This window comes from Myxocyprinus asiaticus, chromosome 20 (genome assembly GCF_019703515.2).
Source record: "Myxocyprinus asiaticus isolate MX2 ecotype Aquarium Trade chromosome 20, UBuf_Myxa_2, whole genome shotgun sequence".
Lineage (NCBI taxonomy): Eukaryota > Metazoa > Chordata > Actinopteri > Cypriniformes > Catostomidae > Myxocyprinus > Myxocyprinus asiaticus.
In genome coordinates, this window is record NC_059363.1 from 37,199,062 (window position 1) to 37,221,473 (window position 22,412).

Here is a 22,412-nt window from a genome sequence, read left to right on the forward strand (position 1 = left end):
CAAAGGAAAATTCCAGATTCAATTCAAGTTAAGCTCAATTGACAGCATTTGTGGCATACCATTGATTGCCTCAAAAAATAATTTTGACTCATCCCTCCTTTTCCTTAAAAAAAAAAAAAAAGCAAATATCGAGGTTACAGAGAGACACACTTGCAATGGAAGTGAATGGGGCCAATTTTTGGAGGGTTTAAATGCAGAAATGTAAAGCTTTTTATTTTATAAAAGCATTTACATTAAAGGAATAGTTTACCCGAAAAATTACAATTCTCTCATTATTCACTTACCCTGATGCCATCCCAGATGTGTATGACTGTCTTTCTTCAGCAGAACACAAAGATTTTTAGAAGAAGAAGCTCTGTCAGGTCCTTATAATGCAAGTAAACGGGTGCCAACACTTCCAAAAGTCACATTTAGGCAGCATAAAAGTAATCCATGTGACTCCAGTCGATCAATGAATGTCTTCTGAAGCAAATCAATATGTTTGTGTAAAAAGAAATAGATAATTAAAACGTTATTAACTTTTAAAAAGCGCTTCCTGCCAGCAGTTGATGCATCATAGCTGTCACGTGACATAAGCACATCGGCGAGTTCACGTAAGAATTCGGAAGCAGTGCTTATTTACAACAGCAGAACAAACTTCACACGAGTGTTCGCCATTTTAAACAGCATCAGAGCCCTGGATTTTGGGTGAACTATTGCTTTAACGCTTCTGTTAAAACTCATGTATTATTAGAGCTGTAAAGTTGTTTAAAGGGGCCATGAAATGGAAAATGAAATTTTCCTTGATATTTAGACATATGTAGGGCTTTACTGGTTGTTTAGATCAGTGTTACTATCAGAAATAATTGATAATTATTTCTTTAGTTATTAATTAATATTTAAACTAATTAATTGAACCTAACTCATTAAAACCTCATATGGGGCTCGAGTAAATGTGGTGCGCTACGTTTAGGAGCAAGTTTGGTTATTGGCAATAATTAATAATTATCAAAGACAATTATTAATTATTAAAATCAATAGAACATTGATGAGAATCAATGTTAGCTTTTTTAATCCTTTAAATCAACAATTATCAAAGATAATCACCAATCATTAACATCTATGATACATTAATTAAAATTAACACTAGCTTATTGATCATTCAAATTCAACAATCATCAAAGATAATTAGCAATTATCAAAAATCAATAGAATATTAATAAGGATTAACATTGACGGGGCACCACCTTGGAATCAGGGACTAATAACCAGATAGTATAACAGTCTCAATATTAGATTGTTTTCTTAGGAAAATCGACATCCGAAGAATATCGATTTTCAAAAAAAAAAAAAAAAAAAACAATGAATGAAGGCTTGAATCCGAGCACTGACATCCCGTCAGCATGACACAGGTGTATGCAAAACAAACCAAAACACTTCTCTTTGTAATATAACAAAGTTTATTTATGCAGTAATATCAATTAATAATTAATACCATGCAGTCAATAAACTTCCAACTTACAACTACAAACTAAACAGTGATATGATTAGATATGGAAACTAAAATAATCCTATAACACATAAGGTGTGTGTGTGTGAGAGTGTGTGTGTGTGTGTAAGGAGGGACGCGCACAAAATGGCGGACATGACTCTCGTGGAGAGTATGTCACGCGAGACTTCCGGCCAGGGAATATGGCTGCGAATGTGGGCAGAGAGAAACCAATCAATGGTTAGCTTAGGGACAAAGCTGAGCTTTATCACGAAGCTATCTACTAGCCAAAAATGTGTGCCAGAATGTTTGTGAGGGGTCACGTGCGTATGTGTGTGGTTAGTACGAAAGAGAGAGAATTAAGTGATGGCCCCAAAGCCGATTTCGCGATCACGGGAGAGAAAGCAGCTGTTAGTTTATCACTCAGAGACGCGGTGGACGGCTAGTTTGCCGGTCTCACCCGCGATGGCGGAAATGCACAATAGTCCAATGTGGTTGGACCACAATACAGCAAATCAAATTCATGATAATTAATACCCTGAGTATTAATAATGAGCGGACATGGCGGTCCGTAAACTGTACAAGCAATAACCTTGATACACAAGAATAACACAGTATAATATTCTATCTCTGCCCAGACGTAAACCTCTAACTTGAATCATATGAGGATGCAGAATGTGTGTTCATCCATCCTTTAACTCAGACTCGGTTCCTCGAGGCTCGGGTGATGACGGAAGGCCGTTTCCTTGCTCTGTCGGCGGGCGGTACGGCTGCTGATTCTCGGAGGGCTGGCGGAGAAATCAGCGATGTTGACTTGATTGAAGAGGGAAGAGAAATCTTCAAGGCAAAAGGATGAAGATGCGGATTGCTCGGCGGTCTCCTTCGGATCCGTTAGAGTGTTCGGTGGAATCTCAACTCGTCCAGCGAGATGGAGATTGTATGGCCACAGTTTCAAGTTGGACGTTACTTCCTTGTGCCAAGAGGCTGCACCTGAGAGCAGCAATGAGCTGCGTCTACACACGGCGAGCAAAGTTGCTGGAAGCAAATCCCGGAAGCATTTCAGAGGTATTTCTACTCCTGATGATGTCATGGTTGAGGTGCGTTCTGTCGTGTGCCTCATCCAATAGGAGTTGAGAGTTCGATCCTTTAGTGAGCAAGGCTTCATGGGATTTGTAGTCTGTTTTGAACTCCCTCTGTTTGATTTTGGTGAGGTTTTTATCAGTAAGATTTATGATTTATGTGGGGGCCTGAGTTAGGTTTTATGACTGTGTTAGGCCTGCCTTTGTCTTCTATCTGAATACATGAGGCCCAATACATAGGAGGTAATTGTACTATAAAAATGGGGCCTCTGAAACAAAACATCCTCCCCAGTCTAAGAGCATTTATAGTTCCTTACCTTTCTGAAACGTCTCATTTTGAAAACTGTGAAAATTGCTCAGTTTTATTTACACACCCCACAACATGCGTCATCGCACCCTTGGCCCCACCCACTGGTGCTCAGTTCATATCGTAAACAGAGAGGGAGAGAGACAGGCCTAGTGTGACCAACTATTCCTGAACACAAAAGGGGACCCCATTCTCTAGTCAGACGTCTTTGACTGTTGTCATGTTTATCGCGCCGCTTTTAAAAGACGCAGTGTAAAGTTACAACTCAGAAAAGGAGATGCCATTCAGTTTCATTGAGCTGCTCTGCATCTTGCACCCATTTGTGCTATTTTTAATTGTTGGTGTATGTAAACAAGCTCCAGCTGGATGTTTTTGACCATTTGGTTGCGTTTCTGGTGATTTGCGCCTTAGTGCACCTATGTGTGTGCGTCATGTTTCACCGTGCTATGGACTATGTATGTGTGGCTAAAATCAGTGTGGACTGCGTGAACCAGTCATAATACGATTCAAGCTTTGCAGAGGAACAGTTATTGAAGAATGGGGCAGTTATAAACACTTGGACTTGACCACAAAACAGTAAGTAAACAGTTTCATTCACGAATATTTCAAATGTTATGACTGTTTGATAGTTATAGTGCTGATGTGCTTGAGTGAAGTATAAATATTCTGATGCAATGTGTTGCATTGTGTGTAAATGCTGAAATTTAGTTTTATAATGTTGTGGGGAGCTTGTTCATTCTCTTATGATTGATTTTCAAATATGGCTGAATTTGAGGGGCTGCACGATGTTAGCTAATCAGAACAGTGGGTGTTTACATTGAAGTTTAAAGGAGACGCTGAGGACAAAACTGAGCGTTTGAGACAAAGGGCCAGAGACTGGGTGGAATATTATAATTTATGATCAAACTATGACCGTTTCGGTGAAAAAACTTTACTGACATTATTAGTGGACCTCAGGGAAGATAATAAAATTATTAAAAAATTGCATTTCATGACCATGAATTACTTTTGTGGTAATCACCATTATGCCACAAATGCTGTCGATTGAGCTTAACTTGTACTGAACCCAAAAAAGTAATTTAAGGTACCTCACAATTTAAGATGATTTGAATTCTGGGAGTCACAATCAGATACCTTTAATCAGATTCAGCTATTTTACATACAACAACAGTTTGTACTGATCATGTTTGTCCAGTTCCAATAAATAAATAAAATCATAAAAGCAGTTTATACGACTTGTGTGCTATATTCCATAGAACTGCGACAGAATTATTTAGTTAGTGAACTGAACCTGAAAACCAGATGAGTCTGATTCGTAAACTGTTTTATGAACCAGATATACTGATTCAGTGAAAAGATCTGACTCAAGCGAACGATTCTACAGTGGATGTCAAGATTGTCAGTGAATAACAACATGAATTTAATAAAGCTTTCAAACATAAAGCTCTCAAATCTCATTTGTGCCTGTCCTCAAATTAGAGAAAAAAAAAAAGGCACATTCATTTTCAATTAGTAGACTCGAAATGTTGCTAATATGGTACTATGGACAAGTCACACAGTACTTTAAGTGTTGTTTTGTTGGAGCTTGGCAGATGTGGTCACAATGAACTGTCTAGAAGATTCTTTGCCTTGTCGATAAACAGATTTTTAGATGGATTATAAATAATTTAAAATTATGATCATACATTTTTTGTGGATTGATCCAGAAACATATGAGAAAGAAATGTGGTGCTTTAGCCACTTGTTCTTTTCCCCGACCCCTAACATCTATACATTTCTGTATATTCACTGACATTCTTTTATACTTCATTTTTGCCATTTTTTATTAAAAAGTAGAGTAGAAAGAAGGCAGGAAATGATTAGGAGCTCAGGAAAGGACAGGAAATGACAAGAAATGACTCAAGCCTGTGTCACCTACATGAGCACCAAGGCTCAATGTGTCAGAGCACATGGCTCACCTCTAAGCCACGGCACCAATGGAAAATGACATAAGGGTACATGCATGCTAATGTCATTCCCACCTGCTAACTTGACCTTTCCGACTTGGTTCTCTCTGCGTGGCAATGGCTGTGGAAGTGCTTAGTGTGCGTCGAATTCCTTAATGAAACAAGCACACAACCACACATCACTGAAAAATGACCACATATCTAAAACTAATTCATTCTGTTTTATATGACAGAACAAAGGAAATGTCTAAACCCTCTTCAGTCTTAAAAAATCTGACAGAAGAGAAAGAATCAGACAGCGGACGTGCGGGAATGTTCACCTGTAAAGGAATAGTTCATCCGAGAGGAGGACAGCTCTGACAGACAGTCCACTGAGCCATGAATCCTGCTAGTTAAAACAAAGAGAATGTTCAACATTACTTCTTTCATTAGACTTTTACAACTGACGTTCTGGCAGAAAACTGCCAAGGCACATTATTTTACCCTTGCTTATACAGTTAGCAGTCTGCAAATGTATCCGTTTCTAAGTAGTGACAGCCACAGGGCTTTATTTTGACAAACGCTTGTCAAAACTGTCACAAACAATTTGACACGAACATATGCAGCAGGAATACCATTACAAACCTTTTCAGGTTAGGACAGATAAAATGGAAGGATTCTCCAATGGACAGGTAAAGAAATCTATCAAGTCTACATGAAATGGAATTTGCTACCTATTTTACTTGTATATTGTGATGTTTTTCTGAGTAATAGATGGAAAAACTAGAAAAAACAATATGTAGGTTGTGATTTTATCCATCAGGAATAGAGTGCAACAGTTGGGTTCTGGAAGTAAAAAATCCCATTCATTTTCTCCAAAGACAAATTGATTTTTAACGATAACATATACAATTTCAATACGGACCGTGAGCTGCTGAAGCAATCAGTCCGCATTATTTTAATTTAAATTTTTTTCTTTAAACAGTGTTTAATAGCGGAACTCCTAGTGAAAAACGACACTACCCATATTACCGGAAATGCAGAAGTTCCACCAGTCAGAGAATCGCGGCAAAAAAGCTCCACAGCAACAGCCCAATTCCATGACTCACTGCGAATGACAATCAAATCATCTCCCTACACTCTCAAACTCAGCCTAAATTTCATGACAATTATGTGAGCTTGGACACATTTTTGCAAAACAAAATTACATGCTGTATTCCACGTTTGGCCACAGTTTCCAAGTGAAATATCCAGCAGGGGGTGGCACCAAAGTGAGTAAAAATATGTTTTTAATAAGGTTTTTAATGTAGTTTTAATGAGTAAAACGTACTTCCCTAACCTAAACTTTAGCCTAAACCTAACCAACAGTGTTCTAAAAGCAAATGAGAGGTTAACAAAAAGACACCCTTACCATTAACCAACGCCTAAACCTAACTGATAGTGTTTAAAAAGCAAATGTGACATGAAAAGCACATTTTCTGAAGCAACCACGTCATTTTGTATCACTTCTATGATGCTTTTGTATGTCATGTCAGCTTGCGTCCTTGACTGGGCTCGAACCACAATCTTCTGAGTCCAAAGTCCAACGCTCAATCAGGAGAGCTACGGCACAAGCTAATCACATTGGAATAAGTGTGTAAATGTAGGTGGGTCTGTAATTCAAGCATTAACATGTATCGTTTTTCAAATAATGCTTTAGAGTAAAGGTATTTCAATATCATAACATAGTGTGTGAGTGAAAGAGTGAAAAATACGTGTTTATAAGGTCATAATCAGCCATTATTTGTGAGAAAGTGAATAATACGCACAGTTGTTGTAGTGCCTCTAGTGTTTATTTCACCAGAAGGCTGAGGTGAAAAGCGGCATGTAAAACTCAGTTTGCAAAAATGTAGCTGTTGTAACGATTACTCAATGAGACTAGGCTGCTCAAACTTATATCTTTGTATATGTCTGAATATTTTATTATACAATTTAAAAATACAATATACTTCTAATCAACAACTTTAAATAAATAGTTTTAAATGTTATCATTGTTTTAAATTCAATTACATCATTTGCAAAGCTTGTCATTTTTGTCCGATTTTTTAAAATACTTTTCTACTTCAAATCAACATTTGTAATGTTGTGATTCAACTCGATCTGGTTGGCTTAGAGCTAATTTATGAAGGGTTTTAAGAAATCCCTATAGAAAAAATAATAATGGGAAAAATACTTTTGGAACCAAGATGGCTGAAAAAGTGGATGGGCACTGTTGCACTCTATTGAGTGGATTGTGAAAAGTGGGGGTGTATGGAACCAGACCTGTATGCGAGTTTGCTGTCATTTGAACACCCACTTTGTGGAGGCATTTTGACCCGGAAGTTTAACACTTAGGGTAAAATGTTTTTGACAAAATGCTAACACTTATTTCTTAAATGTGTCATTATTTGCCATCACTGTTGTAACATTGATTGCATCAACAGTAAGGAATGTTAAATTATTGGTAAGATTTTAGAAAGGATGTTGCCTACAACAGTAGCCTAAAACCATACCTAAATAGCTATTTGGCCATTGATTAAAGGGATAGTTCACCCAAAAATGAAAATTTCTCTTATCATTTATTCACCCGCGTGTCATCCAGATGTGTTTGATTTTCTTTCTTCTTCAGAACAGAAATGAAGATTTTTAGAAGCATATTTCAGCTCTGTTGGTCCTCACAATGCAAGTGAATGGTGGCCAGAACTCTCAAGGTCCAAAAATCACAAAGACACCATAAAAGTAATCCATATGACTCCAGTGGTTCTGAAGCGATCCAATCTAGGATACTGCTGTCAAGATTTATAGTAAAAAAAAAAAAAAGGTGAGTCTCACCCAAAACCGACTGGATCGCTTCAGAAGACATTGATTAAACCACTAGTGTCTTGTGGATTACTTTTATGTTGCCTTTATGTGGTATTTGGACCTTCAGAGTTCTGGCCACCATTCACTTGCATTGTATGGACCTACAGAGCGGAGATATTCTTCTAAAAATCATCATCTGTGTTCTGCAGAAAAAAGAAAAAAAAAAATCATACACATCTGGGATGACATGAGGGTGAGTATATGATGAGAGAATTTTCATTTTTGGGTGAATTATCCCTTTAACATTATTTTCCCCACCCACAAGGTGAGGTCATCTGAAAAAGAGAGCTGTTACAGAGGCCCGTTTTGATTAAAGATTATAAAGACAAATATATTTATTGTTTTTCTTCAGAACAACTTGCACAGGTGAATCTTGCACAATAAACCATGAACGTGTATTAAGAACATAAATATGGTCAATATCGATTTCATGTTGAAAAGAATGAAACACAAAAAAGACTGATACACAAAATCTGCCTCATTTCTATTGCCAAAGGGCACATAAGATGGGGCCGGCAGCCAATTTTATTCAGAGGTACTAATCAGTACTGATCGGGGGTGGGGGAGGTTAGCTGGCGGCTTGTCTGTGGCTGCCCTGAGGGTTAATTAAGAAGAGAGAATTAAAAAAAAGTTTCTGAAACAACCTGCTTATCAGTCAGCAGAGTCGTTTTTACAGAAATACAATGGGAATGAGAGAGCAAGAAGCAAATGGGATAAGTGAATGCTTCTGAATTAAGAATATATGATTCATGACAGATGGCGAAGATAAAAACCTCGATCTGTAGAATAACCAGACAGAGGAATAAAAGCAGTTAACGGCACAGAGGGAAAAATGGAGGGCAGACCACTGGTGACAGGAAAGATTAGAAGTGTAATTGAAGTCACTGAAAAAGTAAATGAAAAATAAAATAAATAACTAATTAAATAAAAAGTGGTTTAATGTTTATGAAAAGTATGTATAAAAAATGTAAAATTAAAATATAACGGGTAGATGGTGCATAACATGTCTATGGACGTTTTTTCAATTACTGTAAAAAAAAATAATAATAATATAAAAATTATGACCTTTTTGCCTTCACACATTTATTTTAAACAAAGCTGCATTTGTAATCATTTTGTTTGATTGCTGCTTAAATCAGTTTAAATGAAGTATACTGTAGCATGTCACATCGCAGGATGTGTTAACAACCCAAAAGTAGTTAACATGTCACTTTCCAAAAGTATTCCATGTTTAATACCCATAAACTGAAGAAAAGATTCTTGCCCATGTACAACTCACCACCACAATGCTAGTGGTCTTCTGGGTGGTTATTGCGATGCAGTTGCTATAGGGTGTTCTGGGTGGTTGCCAAGTGACTACTTACTGGCCCAAGTGAAAAGAGCCCACACCCAAGTTTATACAGTACTGCCTTAGCAAGTAGCACTCAAAAGTTGAATTATACAGTTTAAAAAATGTTTCATATTTAAAATAAAATGACACAGTATTCGTAAAAAAAGTTGATTAAGCCAACAATATCGGAGAATCTTATTTGAGACCCCATCACAAGATCTAATTTTAAATGTCTTTTGAGGACAAGGGCAGGGCAATTACTTTCTATGGCAGCCATTATGTGCCTCATGCAGAAAAAACACTCACAAATGTCGATGCACAATCTTATTAATACTTTTGTGCAGAAAGGTCGGAATGTCTGTCCAAGAATCAAAGACACAGTCGGCTAGAAATAATCGTTCTAAAAGTCAGCTAGACACCCGAAATAAGACTCGGTCAAGATGCGGTTAAGAGTGCAAATCCTGCACGGTACACTTGCCTCTGAACTCGTGAGGGAGGAGCAAAGACTCCATGTTTCGGAGGACAGCTGAAGTATCGCACTCCTCTAACAGATCCGTCATTCTTCCCGCTCGGCTTGTCCAACTCAATCCCCAACCAAAAGCCTGTCAGGGACAAACACAGCGTACAAACAGGCACATTTTGAAAAATGTAGCGATCCGATTTCAGACCTGAGCTTGGGTAAACTATCTCCAATCTGTCATCTCTCGGCACAGTCTGAGCCTAAACAAACAGATACCAAATCCTGTAATTTGAGTAAATCCAGTTATTCCTTCCAAAAGCTCTGTAATGTGAGGACAAACAAGCCCCCAGTTTCTTTTCAGTAAACAAAGTGCACAGCACAGTGCGTATCTACGAAATAGCAGATGAATAGTACGTTGAAAGGAAAATAGATATTACCTCAAGGCTCTAAGTACCTCATCAATAAAGATCCAAGATCTCTCTCATGGATGGCAAGTCATTGCTGTTTTGTTGGATCTTTACTTCCTGCAGAACTGAGGGCACTGAAGTTCAGTTCTTGCCTTGGAATAAACTTTTTTAAAAATGTAAAAACGTATATGTGCCATATGTGTTTCATTACAAAAGTGCTTTAGTGATTCATGTGCATCAAGTCAATTTAATGCATTTCAAGTAATCAAGTCTGTTGTAACTACTCCAATCCACTGAATAAGTGGGAGAACTTGAAACCCTACAAAATACTCACAATATCTTTTAAGCCATAGCTCTCAAATCTCATTCACACTTGTTTATTATTCAAATATGACGGCACAGGAAGCATTTGAATATGTACAAGCTTGAATGATGAGGCAGAGGGAAAGATTTTAAGTGAATAATGACTTAAAGGGATAGTTCACCCAAAAATGAAAAAGCTCTCATCATTTGCTCACCCTCATGGCATTACAGATGTCTCACTTTCTTTCTTCTGCTGAACACATACAATCATTTTTAGAAGAATATCTCAGCTCCACTGGTCCATTCAATGCAAGTGAATGCTGACCAGAACATTGAAGCACCAAAAAGCACATAACTGCAGAATAAAAGTAATCCATACGACTCCAGCGGTTTAATCCAGATCAATACTGAAGTCCTTTTTTACTATAAATTCTCCTCCCTGCCCCGTAGGTGGCAATATGCATGAAGAATTTGAATCGCTAAAACCAAAATACGGTGAAAGGTGAAAGTGGAGATTTATAGTGAAAAAAAGGACTTAAATAATGCTGTTTCTCACCGACACCTATTATCTCACTTCTGAAGACAGGGATGGAGACGTATGGATTACTTTTATAATGCCTTTATGTGCTTTTTGGACCTTCAAAGTTCTGGCCACCATTCACTTGCATTGAATGGACCTTCAGAGCCGAGATATTCTTCTAAAATCTTTGTTTGTGTTCAGCAGAAGAAAGTCACACACATTTGGGATCCGAAAACACTGGCAAAGGAACAGCCATTTAATTTTTTATAAATGCACAGTTGACCTCGACTTGTGCTGTATTTTCATTGTAAACTGTGGGAGGGTGCGAGCAAGGCAGGCGATTTTAAAAGTGTCATACCTGGCGCAAAACTGGTTTTGCCATAAAATCGGACCACTCCTGTCCTCTGTCCCACCACCAGTACACGCTCCCCCAAGCGCATCTCTATGCTTTCATGTGCCATGCTGCTCGCTGAAGGGGTCCTGCTGCTAGCAATCCCTAAAAACGGCAGCAGTTGCAATAGTAATTATCACCATAGGAATGAAAATGAATTCATATCTGCTACTAATGTATGTCTAAAAACAGACTCCCTGAGAACATTACCACCGTCCCAAGGAAAATGGAACATCCAAGATATATACATACTTTATAAAAACCGTTGATTCTGGTACTATAATCTGATAGGAGAATTGGTGTTCCAAAAAGTGCTGGGCCCATTTACAAGTATTCCATTAGTTATAATTGTAAGGCTACTGCAACAAAGGTTTTTTTTATTTTTATTTTAGGGGTTTCTTGAATCGGCTGCTGCTAATTTTTGGCAAATAGTCATGCAATAAGCAGGACAGCATACGGTCTGCAAATCATTAATGCAAAATAAGGGTGATACAAGGATGATACAAGACCTACAAGTCCTGATCACACTGACAGGGTTTATTTTGATGGCTAACTGTACATCACCCCCCAAAAAACACAACGCAGAAAATGACTTCTAAAAAACTATATCTGATTTGCTTATAACTGGGAGGTAAAAAGTAGAGTTTTAAACAAGGCATACCAGAATGTGGGGTATCAGTGAGGGAGCGGGAGGGAGGAGGGGTGGATCTGGTGCTGGAAGGGGTCTGCTCCTGCCATGGGCGCAGCGGCGGTCTTTGCCGTGGGAGTGGGCGTGGCGGTCGCCTGGTGGAAGTTTGTCTGGAATCCAGGGAGGAGGAAGAAGTGGAGCAACTGCGTGAAAGAAGACCTGTGAAGAAAGAAGTGAAACTAGCTGACAACCAGAAAGTATCCAAATATGTTTGTCTTCATTTTGAATATATAATTTCTTGTTTCAGCATTTAAAACATAAACTTCTTGAAATGTTTTGCTTAAAAAGTGTACCTGTGCTTTACAATAAATGCCACTTGGTTTGATGAGATTTTACAATGACATTAATAGTATTTTAAGTGTGGCTTAAGTGTCCAAATACTTTTGGGGGTCACTGTTTAAATGTGTATATATATATATATATATATATATATATATATATATATATATATATATATATATATATATATATATATATATATATATATATATATACATATATATATATATATATATATATACATATATATATATATATATATATATATATATATATATATATATATACATACAGGTGCATCTCAATAAATTAGAATGTCGTGGAAAAGTTCATTTATTTCAGTAATTCAACTCAAATTGTGAAACTCGTGTTTTAAATAAATTCAATGCACACAGACTGAAGTAGTTTAAGTCTTTGGTTCTTTTAATTGTGATGATTTTGGCTCACATTTAACAAAAACCCACCAATTCACTATCTCAAAAAATTAGAATACATCATAAGACCAATAAAAAAAACATTTTTAGTGAATTGTTGGCCTTCTGGAAAGTATGTTCATTTACTGTATATGTACTCAATACTTGGTAGGGGCTCCTTTTGCTTTAATTACTGCCTCAATTTGGCGTGGCATGGAGGTGATCAGTTTGTGGCACTGCTGAGGTGGTATGGAAGCCCAGGTTTCTTTGACAGTGGCCTTCAGCTCATCTGCATTTTTTGGTCTCTTGTTTCTCATTTTCCTCTTGACAATACCCCATAGATTCTCTATGGGGTTCAGGTCTGGTGAGTTTGCTGGCCAGTCAAGCACACCAACACCATGGTCATTTAACCAACTTTTGGTGCTTTTGGCAGTGTGGGCAGGTGCCAAATCCTGCTGGAAAATGAAATCAGCATCTTTAAAAAGCTGGTCAGCAGAAGGAAGCATGAAGTGCTCCAAAATTTCTTGGTAAACGGGTGCAGTGACTTTGCTTTTCAAAAAACACAATGGACCAACACCAGCAGATGACATTGCACCCCAAATCATCACAAACTGTGGAAACTTAACACTGGACTTCAAGCAACTTGGGCTATGAGCTTCTCCACCCTTCCTCCAGACTCTAGGACCTTGGTTTCCAAATGAAATACAAAACTTGCTCTCATCTGAAAAGAGGACTTTGGACCACTGGGCAACAGTCCAGTTCTTCTTCTCCTTAGCCCAGGTAAGACGCCTCTGACGTTGTCTGTGGTTCAGGAGTGGCTTAACAAGAGGAATATGACAACTGTAGCCAAATTCCTTGACATGTCTGTGTCTTGATGCCTTGACCCCAGCCTCAGTCCATTCCTTGTGAAGTTCACCCAAATTCTTGAATCGATTTTGCTTGACAATCATAAGGCTGCGGTTCTCTCGGTTGGTTGTGCATCTTTTTCTTCCACACTTTTTCCTTCCACTCAACTTTCTGTTAACATGCTTGGATACAGCACTCTGTGAACAGCCAGCTTCTTTGGCAATGAATGTTTGTGGCTTACCCTCCTTGTGAAGGGTGTCAGTGATTGTCTTCTGGACAACTGTCAGATCAGCAGTCTTCCCCATGATTGTGTAGCCTAGTGAACCAAACTGAGAGACCATTTTGAAGGCTCAGGAAACCTTTGCAGGTGTTTTTGAGTTGATTAGCTGATTGGCATGTCACCATATTCTAATTTTTTGAGATAGTGAATTGGTGGGTTTTTGTTAAATGTGAGCCAAAATCATCACAATTAAAAGAACCAAAGACTTAAACTACTTCAGTCTGTGTGCATTGAATTTATTTAATACACGAGTTTCACAATTTGAGTTGAATTACTGAAATAAATGAACTTTTCCACGACATTCTAATTTATTGAGATGCACCTGTATATATATATAGACACACACACACACACACACACACTACCGGTCAAAAGTTTTGAAACACTTGACTAAAATGTTTCTCATGATCTTAAAAATCTTTTGATCTGAAATTAGTTTTGTAGATAAAAATACAATTGTGTCACCATATTAATTTATTTCATTATAAAACAAAAATGTTATTAAAATTTTTTTTTTTTTTTAAATTAATGACTTGGACCAAATAATAAAGAAAAGCAGCCAATAAGTGCCCAACATAGATGGGAACTCCTTCAGTACTGTTTAAAAAGTATCCCAGGGTGATACCTCAATAAGTTGGTTAAGAAAAGTTCAAGAGTACATGTATGTAAATTCTAGGCAAAGGGTGACTACTTTGAAGATGCTAAAATATAACACAGTTTTGATTTATTTGGGATTTTGTTTATTCACAACATAATTCCCATAGTTCCATTTATGTTATTCCATAGTTTTGATGACTTTAATATTATTCTAAAATGTGAAAAAAAAAATGGAAATCTTCAGTTTTTTGGCAATTTCAAGAAGTGTATAGCCTTCATTCCTCAAAACAATGATTGACTGACGAGTTTCTAGAGAAAGCCATTTCTTTTTTGCCATTTTTGACCTAATATTGACCTTAATACATGCCAGTCTATTGCATACTGTGGCAACTCAAAAACAAACACAAAGACAATGTTGAGCTTCATTTAATGAACCAAATAGCTTTCAACTGTGTTTGATATAATGGCAAGTGATTTTCTAGTACCAAATTATCAATTTATCATGATTACTCAAGGATAAGGTGTTGGAGTGATGGCTGCTGGAAATAAGGCCTGTCTAGACTTGATCAAAAATGACTTATTTTCAAATAGTGATGGTGCTGTTTTTTTTTAATCAGTAATGTCCTGACTATACTTTGTGATGTTGAATGCCACTTTGGTGAAATAAAGTACCAATTTCCTTCCGAAACAGCAAAATCTGTACATTATTCCAAACTTTGTCTGCCAGTGTGTGTGTGTGTGTGTGTGTGTGTGTACACACACACATACACACACACACACACACACACACACACACACACACACACACACACACTGATCAGCCACAACATTAAAACCACTGACAGGTGAAGTGAATAACATTTATTATCTCGTTACAATGGCACCTGTCAAGGGGTGGGGTATATTAGGCAGCAAGTCAACAGTCAGTTCTTGAATTTCATATGTTGGAAGCAGGAAAAATGGGCAAGCGTAAGGATCTGAGCGACTTTGACAAGGGCCAAATTGTGATGGCTAGATGACTGGGTCAGAGCATCTACAAAACAGCAGGTCTTGTTGGGTGTTCCCAGTATGCAGTGGTTAGTACCAACCAAAAGTGGTCCAAGGAAAGACAACCTGTGAACCGGCGACAGGGTCATGGGCGCCCAAGGCTCATTGATGTGCATGGGGAGCGAAGGCTAGCCCGTCTGTTCCGATCCCACAGAAGAGCTACAGTAGGGAGGTCACGTGACCCATGCACGCGATGGCCGAGGGACTCTAGTGCTCCGTCTAAACCCTCCTCCTTTTGTTAAATAATAGGTTTATTAGTACTGACAGCCTTTCTTTTTTAATTAGTACATTGTCAGTATAATGAACGGAAACAGAAAACAGGACTTTTCGCCATCCACAACCCTCTCGGGAAAGAAAAAGATGAAGCTAGCAAGCACTGAGACTAATCTGACCGACGCCATTACGGAGGTGCTTTCAAAGCAACAGATCTCGCTTGAAACTACGGTTCAGAATGCAATACGGATGGCAATGGAGGACGTTAAATCCTCTTTGACCGAGCTCCCCCAAGAAGTGCAGTCTCAAACAAACACAATACGAGACTTGATATCAAAGTTAGACAAGATCCAAGGCGAGACACGACAGATGAAGAAAGATCTAAACGTGCACAACAGAGCAGCAAAATCTCACCTCGAAAATAGCGGAGTTAGAGGACAGATCTCGCCACAATAACCTGCGTTTGGTGGGACTGCCACATGGCTGAGAAGGGGATGACCCAATAGGCTTCCTTCAAAGGATGCTGCCTATCTGGATACCCATGCTGAAGAAGAAGGGACCGATCGAGATCGACCGAGCACACAGAATTTACGGCTCCGGGAAATAGCCATCCATCGGGTGTCAGATGTAAATTGTCCTTTTTTACATCACCGTCTCCCAGAATCCATGGAGGGGTAAAACGAGTCTATGAATGGGTCAGGCAGTCTATGTACAGTTAAACGGACAAACACATGTACTCTGTTCATTAGGTGCAAGTTATACGTTTACCTATTTCAGAGAATTTGAGTTTTTTTGTTTTATTTTTTTATATATGTACAGTGCATCCGGAAAGTATTCACAGTGCTTCCTTTTTCCACATTTTGTTATGTTACAGCCTTATTCCAAAATGGGTTAAATTCATTATTTTCCTCAAAATTCTACAAACAATACCCCATAATGACAACATGAAAGAAGTTTGTTTGAAATCTTTGCAAATTTATTAAAAAATAAAAAACGAAAAAAAAAAAAATCACATGTACATAAGTATTCACAGCCTTTGCCATGACACTCAAAATTGAGCTCAGGTGCATCCTGTTTCCACTGATCATCCTTGAGATGTTTCTACAACTTGATTGGAGTCCACCTGTGGTAAATTCAATTGATTGGACATGATCTGGAAAGGCACACACCTGTCTATATAAGGTCCCACAGTTAACAGTGCAAGTCAGAGCACAAATCCAAGCCATGAAGTCCAAGGAATTGTCTGTAGACCTCCGAGACAGGATTGTATCGAGGCACAGATCTGGGGAAGGGTACAGAAAAATGTCTGCAGCACTGAAGGTCCCAATGAGCACAGTGGCCTCCATCATCCGTAAATGGAAGAAGTTTGGAACCACCAGGACTCTTCCTAGAGCTGGCCGCCTGGCCAAACTGAGCGATCGGGGGAGAAGGGCCTTAGTCAGGGAGGTGACCAAGAACCCAATAGTCACTCTGACAGAGCTCCAGCATTTCTCTGTGGAGAGAGGAGAACTTTCCAGAAGAACAACCATCTCTGCAGCACTCCACCAATCAGGCCTGTATGGTAGAGTGACCAGACGGAAGCCACTCCTCAGTAAAAGGCACAAGACAGCCTGCCTGGAGTTTGACAAAAGGCACCTGAAGGACCCTCAGACCATGAGAAACAAAGATTGAACTCTTTGGCCTGAATGGCAAGCGTCATGTCTGGAGGAAACCAGGCACCGCTTATCACCTGGCCAATACCATCCCTTCAGTGAAGCATGGTGGTGGCAATGTCATGCTGTGGGGATGTTTTTCAGCGGCAGGAACTGGGAGACTAGTCAGGATCGAGGGAAAGATGAATGCAGCAATGTACAGAGACATCCTTGATGAAAACCTGCTCCAGAGCGCTCTGGACCTCAGACTGGGGCAAAGGTTCATCTTCCAACAGGACAACGACCCTAAGCACACAGCCAAGATTACAAAGGAGTGGCTCCGGGACAACTCTGTGAATGTCCTTGAGTGGCCCAGCCAGAGCCCAGACTTGAACGCGATTGAACATCTCTGGAGAGATCTGATGGAGCTTGAGAGGTCCTGCAAAGAAGAATGGGAGAAACTGCCCAAAAATAGGAGTGCCAAGCTTGCAGCATCATACTCCAAAAGACTTGAGGCTGTAATTGGTGCCAAAGGTGCTTCAACAAAGTATTGAACAAAGGCTGTGAATACTTATGTACATGTGATTTTTTTTTTCTTTTTTTTTTTTTTTTCTTTTTTAATAAATGTGCAAAGATTTCAAACAAACTTCTTTCACGTTGTCATTATGGGGTATTGTTTGTAGAATTTTGAGGAAAATAATGAAGTTAATCCATTTTGGAATAAGGCTGTAAAATAACAAAATGTGGAAAAAGTGAAGCGCTGTGAATACTTTCTGGATGCACTGTATATATACATATGGCTGTTATTACTGTTTACACTTTATATCATTGTTATATTACATATTTGATGTTCATTGGAGGAGGGTGGATGACGTTGGTATCCTTGTGAACGACGGTGGATGTTGCCACGGGCCTTTATAATGTTGGGGGATTTTGTGGTCTCTGAGAGGGGGTATTTGTCTTTGTTATTTCCATCGATTTCTCACATTGTTTTGGTTTTGTCACAGGTCAGGCAGATCTATCTTGGGTTTGCAATGTATGTTAAAACTCGCAGCACTTTCTCAATAGACTATGGATAAATACAAAATTATATCGCTTAACATTAGAGGACTTAACAGTCCAAACAAGAGAGCCAAATTCTTGATCTACTTGCGCAGGAAAGCAATAGATATTGCTCTAATTCAGGAAACCCACTTAAAAAAAGGTAACCTTTTCCCACAGGTAACAAATCACTTGCTCTCATTGATAGATTATTCCGTGATTATTGGGGGGGATATGAATACTGTGATAAACCCAGCATTGGATAGATCTTCTTGCAATCAATCTCAGTTTAAGTCCTCCTCTGCGCTTAATGATTTTGTTAAAGCATTGAATTTGGTAGATGACTGGAGAGCTAGGAACCCCTCAAGTAGAAATTATACCTTTTTCTCAACACGGTATCTGTCGTATTCAAGAATAGACTATCTACTGTGCTCTAAGGAACTTCTGAATTCTTTTGATCAGACAATGATACTCTAAGCCATTCATAATCATCATAATCCTATGATGGCAGATTTGAATGTAACCGGTTTGCTGAAAGATCTCTGCGGTGGCGTTTTAACATTTCCCTTCTACAGAATGACCAGTTCGACAAAGACTTCAAAGCCAATTTGTCTGAATTTCTTTCATTTAATATTGGTTCAGTTGAAGACCCTATATTTGTCTGGGGAGCTACGAAAGGCTTTATTAAAGATTTCTCCGTAGCCTTTGCCACTAATGTAAAAAAAGTTGCGTAATCGTAGAATCGATTATCTAGAAAAAGAATGTCTAACACTCGAATTGTCGCTAAAAGCTTCATTCACTTGTTCAGTATTTAAGATGCTTCAGACTCATAAGGTAGAACTGAATGATCTTCTGAGAAGGAAAGCACAATTTGTGATACACAGAACCAGACAGACCTATTACTTCAGTGGCGCTAGACCCAGCAAACTCTTAGCCCTAAGATTAAGCAAAGTCAGGCGAAAACCTGCATTGACATTATTAATCATCCATCTAAAGGGCTGGTTAGGGATAGCAAAGAAATTAACTCAACATTTTCTGACTTTTTCTCTAAACTCTATTCATCTGAACTTAATTCCACAAACCCCAATTGTACCACTTTTTTGCAATCTCTTATTTGACCAAGTCTCAGTCATGGGGACGCCGAATGTTTAGGACAGCCTAAGAAAGGCAAAGCGCCAGGTTTAGACGGGATCCCACCAGAGTTATTTCTCAAATATTTTGATTTAATTGGTCCTGTCTTCCTGACGGCCATTCAAGCGGCAGTAGAGGCTGGTGCCTTTCATCCACAGATGAACACAGCGCTGATCTCGTTGATACCCAAAAAAGGGAAAGACCATACGAAATGCGCAAATTACAGACCCAATAGTTTGTTAAATACGGATATTAAAATGTCTGCTAGAATATTGGCCCTGAGATTACAGCGATATATAAAGAAATTAGTCCATCCAGACCGGCTTTTGTCTGGTAGATTAGCGTCAGATAACATCCGGAGACTACTGCACGTCGTACACGAATCCTGGGCTTGTCCCACTCCAGGTTGGAGTGGGATTACCTCTGGTCTGTTTTGGACATGTATGGCCTTGGTAAAGACTGCTTGAACATGATAAATGTTTTATATAAAAACCCAACCGCTTCTGTTGTAACCAATGGCATGCATTCTCTACCCTTTAATATTCAAAGAGGCACAAGACAAGGGTGCCCTTTATCCCCAATGCTATTTGCGCTGTCGAGCCTTTAGCCCAATTGATAAGACAGGAAAAAGTTTGCTCGATTTCAGTTAACTCCCATAAACAACATATATCTCTCTATGCGGATGATTTATTACTTTTTATTTCTGACCTTCAGACAGCAATTCCCCAAATAATGAAGGTATTTAAAAATTTCAGTACACTCTCCGGTTATAAAATCAACTGGGATAAATCTTCTTTGCTTCCATATAATAATACTGCTAAGACAGTTAGACTGCCGTGTAAGATCCCTATACAATCTTCAATTACTTACTTAGGCATTGTTGTTTATATATCCCTGCATGTCATTCCTGATACCAACTATCTACAAATTCTAACCAGGGTGAAACAAGATCTCCAAAGATGGACCTCGATACCGTTATCTTTACACGGCAGAATAGTGAGTGTTAAAATGAATGTTTTGCTGCGAAACAATTTTCTTAGTTCGATGATTCCGTTACCTGCCCCTAAAAAGTTTTGGCATAAACTTGATTCTACGCTCCGTAAATTCATCTGGAATCGTAAACAACCCAGACTTAAATCTGAAACACTGCAGCATGTAAAACATAATGGAGGTTTAGCATTTCCGAATTTTGAATTGTACCATAGGGCCTTTCAAATAAAATGCCTTAAGGTTTGGCTCAACCCACTTTCCGGGGTTCCTTGGAGAGAGATAGAGGAGAGCTTAGCAGGCAAATAGAGGTTACAAGACATTCTATTCTCTGGGTTGAACAGCAAACAATGTATGCAAGCCTTTGGTCCAATTATTGCCAACACGATAGTTAACTTTAAACTGATGGAAAAATGCATTCATCACTCTCATAATTGGCACACTCTTACACCTATCTGGTATAATAATAATATTTGTTCGGGAAGTGCACCATTTTTCTCCAGAGACTGGACGCAGAAGGGCATTTATACACTGAAAGACATTTCTGGTCCTAAGTGCATGTTAACCTTTTAAGAAATGTGTGAGCGGTATGGAACAGAACCCTCTTCCCTCTTCTTATATCTGTGCCTGAGGTTGGCTATGAAGACCTACGGGGTGCCTTGGGGGGAACTGCTCCCCACACATCCGATCATTGCTTGACTTGTTCCCTTCCAGACACCTGATCTCGTGGATGTACGGGAAGGCCTTAGTGGCTACAGCAAAACGCTTAGCCATACTGCGTAAATGGGAAAGAGACCTTGAACTAGAGGAGGGAATCATGGATTGGGGAAGAGTATGGGTGAATAATTTTACCTCATCCAGGAATCCTAATCACCAACAGATTCATTACAACTTCTGTCACAGAACATTTTGGACCCCGCTTAAAAGACATCGTATTGACTCCTCCTTTAGCCCCTTCTGTGATAAATGTTCTGACCAACAGCTTGGAACTTTTCTTCATATGATGTGGGAATGCGAAAAGGTTAAAACAATTTGGAATGAGGTCTGTACTATCTTATAAAAAATTACTGACTATTCTATACCAATGAACCCCTCTGTATTACTACTGAATGACAATTCTATGTTGGCTTTCTCTAAGCTGCAAAAAATTGTTTGGCTTGCCGGTCTGACGTCTGCAAAAAAAACTGTTAGCGCAATACTGGCTCCCACCACACACCCTGGATAGCTCGGGTGAATTTTGCACAAATCTCTACATTAAAGATCTAGACTATAGCTGCTGAGAAGATTTCCAAGTATATTGCACATAACAATGACCAGGACTTAGAGTGAATACCCTACCACCTTATCTTTTATTTTTATTTTTTTCTGTAATTTATGTTTCATAATTCCTGTGATCTTGTTTTTTCTGTGATATTATCTACCTAGTATGTATCCCATTTTAAAGAAACCATGGTGTTAAGCAGGGTGGGAGAGGGAGGGAGGGAGGGTTGGGTTATTGAATTATCACGTTTATTCATGTTCACATTCTGGCATGTTTATTGTTAATTAATAAAAAAATACAAAATACAAAATACAGTAGCACAAATTGCTGAAAAACTTAATGCTGGGCCATGGAGCAATGGAAGAAGGTGACCTGGTCTGATGAATCACGTTTTCTTTTACATCATGTGGATGGCCTGTTGAGTGTACATTGTTTACCAAGGGAAGAGGCAGCAGGATGCACTATGGGAAGAAGGCAGGCCGGCAGAGGTAGTGTGATGCTCTGGGCAATGTTCTGCTGGGAAACCTTGGGTTCTGGCATTCATGTGGATGTTACTTTGACACGTACCACCTACCTAAAGATTGTTGCAGACCACGTCCTCCCCTTCACGGCACCGGTATTTCCTGATGGCAGGGGTCTCTTTCAGCAGTATAATGCGCCCTGCCACACTGCACAAATTGTTCAGGAATGTTTTAAGGAACATGACAAAGGGTTGAAGGTGTTGACTTGGCCTCCAAATTCCCCAGATCTCTATATGATTGAGCATCTATGGGATGTGCTGGACCAACAAGTCCGATCCATGGAGGCCCCACCTCGCAACTTACAGGACTTAAAGGATCTGCTGCTAACGTCTTGGTGCCAGATACCACAAGACACCTTCAGAGGTCTTGTGGAGTCCATGCCTCGAAGGGTCAGAGCTATTTGGCGG

General features: G+C 39.0%; 1 protein-coding gene across 4 annotated transcripts in view; it reads right to left on the bottom strand.

Annotated features, from left to right (window-relative positions):
- Window positions 1-22,412, bottom strand: part of LOC127411218 (CAP-Gly domain-containing linker protein 4-like) — a 99,938-nt gene that overhangs the window by 2,780 nt on the left and 74,746 nt on the right. For 2 of the 4 annotated variants that reach the window (XM_051646619.1, XM_051646617.1), the window contains 5 exons: window positions 11,732-11,917; window positions 11,038-11,175; window positions 9,468-9,591; window positions 5,121-5,188; window positions 4,876-4,951 (listed from right to left, as the gene is read on the bottom strand). In XM_051646619.1, the coding sequence (XP_051502579.1) occupies window positions 4,876-4,951; window positions 5,121-5,188; window positions 9,468-9,591; window positions 11,038-11,175; window positions 11,732-11,917 (592 nt within the window). The remainder of the gene's footprint in view (window positions 1-4,875; window positions 4,952-5,120; window positions 5,189-9,467; window positions 9,592-11,037; window positions 11,176-11,731; window positions 11,918-22,412) is intronic. The other 2 variants (XM_051646618.1, XM_051646620.1) reach the window with 2 other exon arrangements.